The sequence below is a fragment of the Pecten maximus genome, chromosome 9, assembly GCF_902652985.1.
Source record: "Pecten maximus chromosome 9, xPecMax1.1, whole genome shotgun sequence".
Lineage (NCBI taxonomy): Eukaryota > Metazoa > Mollusca > Bivalvia > Pectinida > Pectinidae > Pecten > Pecten maximus.
In genome coordinates, this window is record NC_047023.1 from 33,365,878 (window position 1) to 33,378,232 (window position 12,355).

A 12,355-nucleotide genomic window follows, 5' to 3' on the forward strand; every position below is an offset into this window, starting at 1 on the left:
AGCAACAGAGACATATATACATAGAGATTGGCAGCTCTCTATTTGCCCTTGTGTTTACATAGTGGCCCCTGGCCTTCCCACAATCCTTTGCGGTCGCTCGGTTCAGTCTTCGCTAGACGCCATATTGGAGAAAACTTGAAAACCAGACACATAATTATCGATAATTTCTATTTGAAATCATCACCAAGATCCAATTATGTGCTTTAAATTTATTAATATCAAAGTGCAGAAGTGTCATCAATATGAAATATATCACAATTTGCTGTCCAAGTGTTTGTATTTTGAGTATGAAAGTCAAGCACAACGCAGGAAAGATCGGCGGGAATCTCCAATTTTCGAAAAGTCCCTATGGGGTTTTCGAGAATACGGATAAATGACAACAATGTGCATGATAATCAAGACCATATTCCATAAGTATGATAGTTTTTGGTTAATGTGGTAACTTTTGTAGTGGCCTAGATAAAACAATGTGCTTTTTGTGTGCGTTTAAAATTGACGATGTTTTGGTCGGACGTAATGGCTGCTTAATTACAAAACTTGGACATGTCGAATAGGACCAAATGGATTTTAGAAAATACGGATAAATGGCAACAATGTGCATGATCAATAAGACTATATCCCATAAGTATGATAGTTTTTGGTTAATGTGGTAACTTTTGTAGTGGCCTAGATAAAACAATGTGCTTTTTGTGTGCGTTTAAAATTGACGATGTTTTGGTCGGACGTAATGGCTGCTTAATTACAAAACTTGGACATGTCGAATAGGACCCAATGGATTTTAGAAAATACGGATAAATGGCAACAATGTGCATGATCAATAAGACTATATCCCATAAGTATGCTAGTTTTTGGTTAATGTGATTACTTTTGTAGTGGCCTAGATAAAACAATGTGCTTTTTGTTTGCGTTTAAAATTGACGATGTTTTGGTCGGACGTAATGGCTGCTTAATTACAAACTTGGACATGTCGAATAGGACCCAATGGATTTTCGAAAATACGGATAAATGACAACAATATGCATGATCAATAAGACTATATCCCATAAGTTTGATAGTTTTTGGTTAATGTGGTAACTTTTGTAGTGGCCAAAATAAAACGATGTGCTTTCTGTGTGTATTTAAAATGACGATGTTTTGGTCCGACGTAATGGCGGATTAACCAGAACATGTCGAATAAGTTCCAATACTACGATACACACATGCGCATAGCCCGATTTACCTGCGCTCGCGTGTGTTTGATAGGAGACAGGACGCTCTCGATAAGGGATATGCTTGAGTGGTCACGAATAAAGGGAGCCACTATGTGTACGGGGAAATAGCGATGTTACTAATCTCTCTGTATATATGTCTCTGTTAGCAAACACAAAATAATTATTTCATCCCTTAATTTTTAATTTCAGAACTGACATCCTGGCCTCGTTTCAGTACTGGACTTTCGAAACCATCACTGGTAAGTACAAAACCGCTAGACAAAACTGTGGCACTATTCTGAATGATGTCGAATATCTGTTAATTGTCACAAGACTGATAAAAATCCCTTTTCGCTATATTGTGTATCCATACAAACAAACCACGTAAGCGGCGTGGAGGGAAAATAGTAAACGTGTCGACACAAATAATGATACCTAGGGGATAAGACAATAGAAAAAGGAAGTAAATAATGATATATAAGAGGACAGTTAACTAGCATACGTCTTTCGTTTGCATACAATAAGTTTTCTTATTTATCAATTTCAAAGATTTCTTTTTCGACATTGATTTACTATTTGCTCAAATATCTGATTCAATCTTTTTAACTTCTGTAAAAAAGGACTGATACTAAAATAATTAAGGGGCTGGGACGAAATGATTAATGGAGCTGGTACTACATATTTTAGGGGGCTGGTACTTAACTCTTAATGACACTGACACTGAAATATCAAACGGGGCTGGTACTTGAAGATGAAAGGGGGCTGATATTAAATGATCAATGGGAGATGGTACTAAAATATTTTAGGGGCTGTTGCTAAAATATGTATGGGGGCTGACACTAAAATATTAAAGGGGATTATCACTAAGATATTAAAGGGAGTGACACTTAAATACCAAAATATGTTGGTACTAAATTATCTAAGGGAGCTGGTACTTAACATAAAGCTTGTCATCTTGTTATGTTATTTTCCACCCCCCCCCCCCCCTCCCCCCGAGTAAGTTGCGCATTTGTTTTGCAGGAAATTCGTTTTAGAATCTTTAAACTCATTTATTTATGAAATAGCTAAGCTAAATAAACTTCTTGCCCTTAGTTATGCGTTTTACCTACCAGTGATCATTAGTTAAGGTTAAACGTGTTTCTAAGCGTAAAATGAACGTAATGTATTTTCCTTCCTTGTGTTTTCTTTAGAATCCATCATGTAAGAAAATATTTTCTCTATGTGATATTTTTATGAACATATGCCATTTTTGATGATAGATGATATGATCTATGTTTTCCGTCATATCCAGGATTCACTGGAGTCATCCTGACGCTTATTATCATCATTATGTACGTATTTGCTATCCCATACGCCCGTCGGAACCTCTTCAACGCCTTCTGGTTCACCCATAACTTCTACATACTTCTCTACATCTTCCTCGTCCTACATGGAAGTGGAAGGCTCGTGCAGAGTCCACTTTTCCAGAACTTTTTCTACGGTCCACTGGTCATATACGTCATTGATAAACTCATTAGCGTAAGCAGGAAAAAACGGGAGATCTCCGTTATACAGGCCGATTTACTTCCGTCAGGTAAATTATTTAACCTCGACATATATGTGGTGACATTGTGTTGTAACAATATGTGTGTCAGATACGAATGATGTTGTAAATACTATTGTAAAAAATGACGATGTTGTACATTACCTTTGTGTTGATCATGTGGTGTATTTCATACAGTGCATAGGTCCTCTGATTGATTTCATCACCACGCTAAATAAATTTGTGATAAAGACGCTATGTCGGCACGATGTGGATGAAAATGTACCTAAGTATTGGCGATGTAGATCACAATGGAGCAAAGAATATGGAGGATAGGCTCATTAAAACACCAGAATTTGTGTCTTTTGTACAATCTTTTGCGATTGCAGATAGGAGACACTGCTATGGGAGTTTAGTTCCTGAGGTTTGCTGTAACTTCGATGTCACGTTTTGATTATGTATTTATACTGAGAAGATTCAGATTACACATATACTTGTTGACCTTCCTTTGAAATACAATATTTCAAAGTTGCCCCTCCCCATCTAAATTTTGACATATCTTTCGACCTACTTTAGTTTCATCAGTTACCTCCTCGCTAGAAACAATTCTTGAATTATTTTCACTAATTTGTCCTGCGATGATGAAACAGATTATCATTTTTTTGCTGTACTGTATCGAACTCTCAATTTACTGTCAATTGTATAAATTGTACTATTGTGAATTAATATGACATATCCACTTAAACATTGTCATATTAACAAATTTGCAGATGTGACTGGATTGAAATTCAAACGCCCTCTCGATTTTGAATACAAATCTGGACAGTGGGTTCGAATCGCATGCCTTGATATAGGTGAGGATGAATATCACCCGTTTACACTGACGTCTGCACCTCATGAGGATTTCCTTAGTCTCCACATCCGGGCCGTAGGTCCCTGGACTATCAATCTCCGGTCTACGTATGATCCAAATAATCTTGGCGACCGTATACCACCAAAGGTATGACTATTCAACGTCAACTAGTCAATAGAAATTAACACCGGTTAACAAAGTAGAGAATATTCACGGTATAGGCCTGTTAATTTTTAATATGAAGAAGTGCGAAACTAATTACCTTATTTATGAAAAGTAAATTTTCAAAAGAAATTGCTTTTCTCCTGATTTCCTTTACATAATTTTTTTTTAACATCAAGTAAGTCAAAGTTTTCATTGTTTAGATTTAGAACAAATTTATATTCTAATGCTAAACAGGTGTACGTAGATGGGCCTTTCGGAGAGGGACACCAGGACTGGTACAAATACCCTGTATCCGTACTTGTTGGTGGTGGTATCGGGGTCACACCCTTTGCCTCCATTCTAAAGGACATTGTCCACCGTTCTCAGACCGACAACCAACGTATGGCATGTCAAAAGGTATGGAATACTTCTAATTGTGTGCAGAAATGATAACTAGAATTATATTTGAGGCACGGAAAAATTGAGGAACTGTAAGCAGTAAATATGTTGGGGTTTTTTCATAGTATTAGGCGTTAGATGGATTTTGTTTTTAAGTATACATTGAGATGACTGGCAATGCTTTGTTTCTTTGCTTGGGAAGGTCTACTTCCTGTGGGTGACGCGCACGCAGAAACAGTTCGAATGGTTAACTGATATCATCCGTGACGTGGAGAACGCCGACAGACAGGAACTGGTTGCTGTCCACATCTTCATCACACAATTCCAGCAAAAGTTCGACCTGAGGACCACTATGCTGGTAGGTACATATGTCTCCAGAACTCCGGAAGTTTTTGCCTGGTGGACATCTTTGTTTAATATAGTTCCTATAGTCACGTTAAAGGTTAAATGAAGCGTGTGCTTCTTGTTAGTATTTACAGGAACTATATCAGGCCCTCCTCCTACTATATCAACAAGGTGTCACACTTGAAGATAGGACTATGCATTGGCTGTGAAACGGAAATAAGCTATCTGTCTTAAAGCTGTTTTAAAATGGACAGTCTCATTGGTAGACAATTAATGTTAGTACATGTATTGTTTACAGAGCTGTCGACCAATCAGATTGCACTCTGCTAAACCGCTCTGAAATATATAGCCTACTTCCGTTCCATAGTCGATGCATCTTCGTCTATTACAACCGCTTTTTGTCCATTTTATCATATCTAAATCATTGTCACACGACAAAAAATAACATACATTGATGTTTTAGGATTCTAAACCAAGTTACGTTACTAAGGTTTGTGTGTATTTGATATTTCAATCGGATTGAACTTAACTTTAAATGGAGCTTAAACAATTTACTGGAATTTATATTTCAGTGCTTTGATTTTCTACTCGATAATTCGTTAACATAAAATAAAATATCATAAGTTTTGCTTGTTTCCTGGAGGACCAGATATTTTTTTCCCAAAAAAATGCAATTATTTCTGTATGTTAATAACATGACGTTGGTAATGTTGCATATTCGTTAATTAATTTGTCCTCTCGTGTCTTTATATCTTTCTTGTCCAATACATAGAGGGTTTACTTGTAGCAATAATAGTCCCATGTGTTTATGTTCCTTGTTGATATGTTAGCAAGTAGCAACGTTAGACAAAGTTTACTTGAATTATTACACGACATGTATATTTACTAGACATGCTGCAACGTGTCACAGATACTAGGTTAAGTTGACTACAAATGACATACCAACGTTTAAACGTTAAAGATGATTGAAAACACACATTTTCATTTTATTTTGAAACGTATTGCATGATTTGATATAAAAAAATCACTCCTACATTCTTCAAACTTCAATCCAAGATAAATGGGGGTGCTTTCATCTAATGTTATCAATTAAGATAATTTGACTCACCGTTTACATTGTGTCTCTATCCACAGTATATCTGTGAACGCCACTTCCACAAGGTCGCCGGAAAGAGTCTCTTTACCGGATTGTCTGCCACAACGCACTTCGGACGTCCTCAGTTCCAGGACTTCCTCACTTCTCTCAGCGTGGAACACCGCTCGGTAAGTAGTGTGATCCGATAGCTTTCCAACCTCGTTATATGCATGCTGTGTTCACCAGAAGATATTAAGAGGATTGAACGGGTTACTTTTATTAAAAGCAGCTAGAGAGTTCAATACGAGACGAGTATATTTTGAGAAAGCGGCTAATACTTTAGTCGCACCTTTTTGTCAGAGTCAGCGGTAAAGAGATCTCTGTCGGAAAGGAAAGGATTTTTTTGTCCCTTTGTTAACTTTCTTACATATACTTACATTTAAGAGCAGGAATTAAAAGTTAACCTCTATGTTACAATGATATTTTTCAGGTAAACGCACATCACTCAATATTATGAATTTAATATTTCAGGTAAAACAAGTGGGTGTGTTTAGTTGTGGACCGCCTCCGATGACACTTAAAGTAGATCGAGCATGCACAGAACTGAATAAAAATATTCGCCTACCAACGTATAGTCATCATTTCGAGAATTTCTAAATGTGCTCAAATCCTTGAATGTCACCATGTAGAGGAACTATATGTACCCAATCATCGGGGACTATATATGCAAACAATATCGGGATATTTATACATTTGCACTTAACGACACAATCAAATCAACGTCATAATTCACTACAAGGCTCCTCCCAAGTGCACGAGATAGACGAACATTGTTTTATTCTGATGATGTTGTATAAATTAAAAATATATAGTAGTTTTATATGTTTGATCGAGCATATTGGGAAATTTCACGGCAAAGTAACTAAAGAATACCGATGGGATAATGAGTTAACTGATAGAGGACGAATCCAATCGGTATAGGTTTTTTCATGAAAATTTAGTTAGTAATTAGGTTATAACATTAAAGAGTATATACTACATTTAACATTACATAACATATATCTGTATTACTGTTTTACATATTTGCACATATTTAATAAATGCTGACATTTCGTTGGACAACTTTTCACCAGCAAAGTAATGGCTATGCAAAACCAACAGGAGTTTTACATTTTACTATGAAATATATACTTTTTAAAGACAAAATACTCACTACATCTATATATATCTTACAAACCAAACTATCAAAAAATAGCTCTATCTGCTATTTGCTACATTGTTCAGTCCTTCACGATTGTGATTGGTAGGAAATTTACAATATATATATATAAATATATATATGCAGTAAAACAATGATGTGCCATATATTATGATGCTAGTGACAATGTTGTATTTTTATATTTTGTTAAAATCTAATATATAGTATCTAAAAGAAGTCCCAGCTATGTGATACTACAAACCGTTTAATTGAAATGAAGTATACATGTATGTATCTGACCTTAAAACACTAAAAATGTCACTTATCTATAAAAACCTTCTCATAATGCTTTAGTTGTAGATTGTGTTACACTGTAGTTTGTCATGAAACTGTAGGTGTTGTACAATGTACTAATCCTAGTATGTTATGTGTCCGTTATATGACATGAATATGCCATGCCACGAATTGCGTTAAACATCAAAGTCATTAAGTTGATCATTTGTAGATTATTTTCATGAACCGAATCTCAACCCAAGACTAATATATTTCGCTGTGATATTCCATTGAAGATCATTAACTTGAAATATCTTAAGAATATTTAACTCCCATTTTAGGAAGAGTGGAATTCAAAACTAAATAGTATTTTCCAATCCAACAAAGAATGTGGCAAAATTTAACTTTTTTATCCCTTCTTAGAAAACTACACTACTGAAAGAAAACTTTGGGTGCAAAGATGTATAAAAACTATCGGTATCAAATACTGAAGGAAAACTGTGGGTGCAAAGATGTATAAAAACTATCGGTATCAAACACTGAAAGAAAACTGTGGGTGCAAAGATGTATAAAAACTATCGGTATAAAATACTGAAAGAAAACTGTGGGTGCAAAGATGTATAACAACTATCGGTATCAAATAATTGATTTAATTGTGTCACTGCTTAATTGATTGTAAAATGAATGATCTGAATTTATCAATGATTCTATTAATTTTTTTTTTTGTAAATGTCAATTGTTAGAATCATATTACATATGTACTAACATATTGTTCTTTCTTTTGTTGTATTGGTTATAAAAATATTGGTTTTTCTAATGTTGTAATGAAGCCAGACTATGTCGCATATGATATTGTGTATTTGTATTGTATATTTAATTACTGTGATCCTGTATGCAAGCACTGAATACTTTTATACAATTAAAAACATTAGAATTAAGATACATTACTTGTAATTTAGTGTACATTTTGTGGTGCAAAGGTGAACTTTACCTTGCTGCCAATGATGAGTCCGTTTAGAGAAACAATGATTAATGCAATGAATTATATCAACCTATGTAGGAACAGTGACTAAACATCAGACAAATGTCGTAGGAACAGTGACACAATATCAGACGCATGTCGTAGGAACAGTGACACAATATCAGACACATGTCGTAGGAACAGTGACACAACATCAGACACATGTCGTAGGAACAGTGGCACAATATCAGACACATGTCGTAGGAACAGTGACACACTATCAGACACATGACGTAGGAACAGTGACACAATATCAGACACATGTCGTAGGAACAGTGACACACTATCAGACACATGACGTAGTGACAGTGACACAATATCAGACACATGTCGTAGGAACAGTGACACACTATCAGACACATGACGTAGGAACAGTGACACAATATCAGACACATGTCGTAGGAACAGTGACAGTGTCAGACACATGTCGTAGGAACAGTGACACAATATCAGACACATGTAGTAAGAACAGTGACACGATATCAGACACATGTCGTAAGAACAGTGACACAATATCAGACACATGTCGTAAGAACAGTGACACAATATCAGACACATGTCGTAGGAACAGTGACACACTATCAGACACATGACGTAGGAACAGTGACACAATATCAGACACATGTCGTAGGAACAGTGACAGTGTCAGACACATGTCGTAGGAACAGTGACCCAATATCAGACACATGTAGTAAGAACAGTGACACGATATCAGACACATGTCGTAAGAACAGTGACACAATATCAGACACATGACGTAGGAACAGTGACATAATATCAGACACATGTCGTAGGAACAGTGACACAATATCAGACACATGTCGTAGGAACAGTGACACAATTTCAGACACATGTCGTAGGAACTGACATAATATCAGACACATGTCGTAGGATCAGTGACACAATATCAGACACATGTCGTAGGAACATTGACACACTATCAGACAAATGTCGTAGGAACAGTGACACAATGTCCGACACATGTCGTAGGAACAGTGACACAATATCAGACACATGTCGTAGGAACAGTGACACAATATCAGACACATGTCGTAGGAACATTGACACGATATCAGACACATGTCGTAGGAACAGTGACACACTATCAGACACATGTCGTAGGAACAGTGACACACTATCAGACACATGTCGTAGGAACAGTGACACACTATCAGACACATGTTGTAGGAACAGTGACACAATATCAGATACATGTCGTAGGAACAGTGACACACTATCAGACACATGTCGTAGGAACAGTGACACACTATCAGACACATGTCGTAGGAACAGTGACACACTATCAGACACATGTCGTAGGAACAGTGACACACTATCAGACACATGTCGTAGGAACAGTGACACACTATCAGACACATGTCGTAGGAACAGTGACACACTATCAGACACATGTCGTAGGAACAGTGACACACTATCAGACACATGTCGTAGGAACAGTGACACAATATCAGACACATGTCGTAGGAACAGTGACACGATATCAGACACATGTCGTAGGAACAGTGACACAATATCAGACACATGTCGTAGGAACAGTGACACAATATCAGACACATGTCGTAGGAACAGTGACACGATATCAGACACATGTCGTAGGAACAGTGACACAGTATCAGACACATGTCGTAGGAACAGTGACACAATATCAGACACATGTCGTAGGAACAGTGACACAATATCAGACACATGTCGTAGGAACAGTGACACGATATCAGACACATGTCGTAGGAACAGTGACACAATATCAGACACATGTCGTAGGAACAGTGACACAATATCAGACACATGTCGTAGGAACAGTGACACAATATCAGACACATGTCGTAGGAACAGTGACACAATATCAGACACATGTCGTAGGAACAGTGACACAATATCAGACACATGTCGTAGGAACAGTGACACAATATCAGACACATGTCGTAGGAACAGTGACACAATATCAGACACATGTCGTAGGAACAGTGACACAATATCAGACACATGTCGTAGGAACAGTGACACAATATCAGACACATGTCGTAGGAACAGTGACACAATATCAGACACATGTCGTAGGAACAGTGACACAATATCAGACACATGTCGTAGGAACATTGACACACTATCAGACACATGTAGTAAGAACAGTGACACGATATCAGACACATGTCGTAAGAACAGTGACACGATATCAGACACATGACGTAGGAACAGTGACACGATATCAGACACATGTCGTAGGAACAGTGACACAATATCAGACACATGTCGTAGGAACAGTGACACAATATCAGACACATGTCGTAGGAACATTGACACACTATCAGACAAATGTCGTAGGAACAGTGACACAATGTCCGACACATGTCGTAGGAACAGTGACACAATATCAGACACATGTCGTAGGAACAGTGACACAATATCAGACACATGTCGTAGGAACAGTGACACAATATCAGACACATGTCGTAGGAACAGTGACACAATATCAGACACATGTCGTAGGAACAGTGACACGATATCAGACACATGTCGTAGGAACAGTGACAGTGTCAGACACATGTCGTAGGATCAGTGACACAATATCAGACACATGTCGTAGGAACAGTGACACAATATCAGACACATGTAGTAGGAACAGTGACACGATGTCAGACACATGTCGTAAGAACAGTGACACAATATCAGACATATGTCGTAGGAACAGTGACACGATGTCAGACACATGTCGTAAGAACAGTGACACGATGTCAGACACATGTTGTAGGAACAGTGACACACTATCAGACACATGTCGTAGGAACAGTGACACACTATCAGATACATGTCGTAGGAACAGTGACACAATATCAGACACATGTCGTAGGATCAGTGGCACAATATCAGACACATGTCGTAGGAACAGTGACACAATATCAGACACATGTCGTAGGAACAGTGACACGATATCAGACACATGTAGTAGGAACAGTGACACGATATCAGACACATGTAGTAGGAACAGTGACAGTGTCAGACACATGTCGTAGGAACAGTGACACAATATCAGACACGTGTCGTAGGAACATTGACACACTATCAGACACATGTAGTAAGAACAGTGACACGATATCAGACACATGTCGTAAGAACAGTGACACGATATCAGACACATGACGTAGGAACAGTGACACGATATCAGACACATGACGTAGGAACAGTGACACGATATCAGACAAATGTCGTAGGAACAGTGACACAATATCAGACACATGTCGTAGGAACAGTGACACAATGTCAGACACATGTCGTAGGAACAGTGACACAATATCAGACACATGTCGTAGGAACAGTGTCGTAGGAACAGTGACACAATATCAGACACATGTCGTAGGAACAGTGACACAATATCAGACACATGTCGTAGGAACAGAGACACAATATCAGACACATGACGTAGGAACAGTGACACGATATCAGACACATGTCGTAGGAACAGTGACAGTGTCAGACACATGTCGTAGGAACAGTGACACAATATCAGACACATGTCGTAGGAACAGTGACACAATATCAGACACATGTCGTAGGAACAGTGACACAATATCAGACACATGTCGTAGGATCAGTGACAGTGTCAGACACATGTCGTAGGAACAGTGACAGTGTCAGACACATGTCGTAGGAACAGTGACACGATATCAGACACATGTCGTAGGAACAGTGACACGATATCAGACACATGTCGTAGGATCAGTGGCACAATATCAGACACATGTCGTAGGAACAGTGACACAATATCAGACACATGTCGTAGGAACAGTGACACGATATCAGACACATGTAGTAGGAACAGTGACACGATATCAGACACATGTCGTAGGAACAGTGACACAATATCAGACACATGTCGTAGGAACAGTGACACGATATCAGACACATGTCGTAGGAACAGTGACACAATATCAGACACATGTCGTATGTTCTTTTACGGATGAATAGCGCAAAATAAGGTCACCATTGTGATTGATGACGCCTTAAAAACTTTTCTCAAATTAATATGCCAACAACGCTTTGACCGATTCTCTAATTTTTTGGACCTAGTAAATGGGAACTCTAGGATAAAATCTGAACTGTGGAATCACATGCAGATTTAGAGCATTTCTTCAGTGCCACAGATGTTTTCAAATACGGGATGACGTTCCCATTTCGTATCCTGTAGCAAACTAGGAACTCAGAACGCAGTTTATTTGTTATAAAGATACATTATAATGTGATATTAAAATTATGTGTTTTAAGTTTTAAATTGTCTTTTCCGTGACTTACAAAGAATACATGAAACACTTATTTCGG

General features: G+C 37.7%; 1 protein-coding gene across 2 annotated transcripts in view; it reads left to right on the forward strand.

Moving 5' to 3' along the window:
• The window catches only part of LOC117334744 (dual oxidase 2-like), a 64,724-nt gene extending 56,781 nt beyond the window's left edge, over nucleotides 1-7,943 (forward strand). For both annotated transcript variants that reach the window (XM_033894535.1, XM_033894537.1), the window contains 7 exons: nucleotides 1,401-1,450; nucleotides 2,482-2,763; nucleotides 3,483-3,712; nucleotides 3,965-4,126; nucleotides 4,311-4,466; nucleotides 5,588-5,716; nucleotides 6,060-7,943. In XM_033894535.1, the coding sequence (XP_033750426.1) occupies nucleotides 1,401-1,450; nucleotides 2,482-2,763; nucleotides 3,483-3,712; nucleotides 3,965-4,126; nucleotides 4,311-4,466; nucleotides 5,588-5,716; nucleotides 6,060-6,185 (1,135 nt within the window). In that variant the 3' untranslated portion in view covers nucleotides 6,186-7,943. The remainder of the gene's footprint in view (nucleotides 1-1,400; nucleotides 1,451-2,481; nucleotides 2,764-3,482; nucleotides 3,713-3,964; nucleotides 4,127-4,310; nucleotides 4,467-5,587; nucleotides 5,717-6,059) is intronic.
• Nucleotides 7,944-12,355: the final 4,412 nt, after the last annotated feature.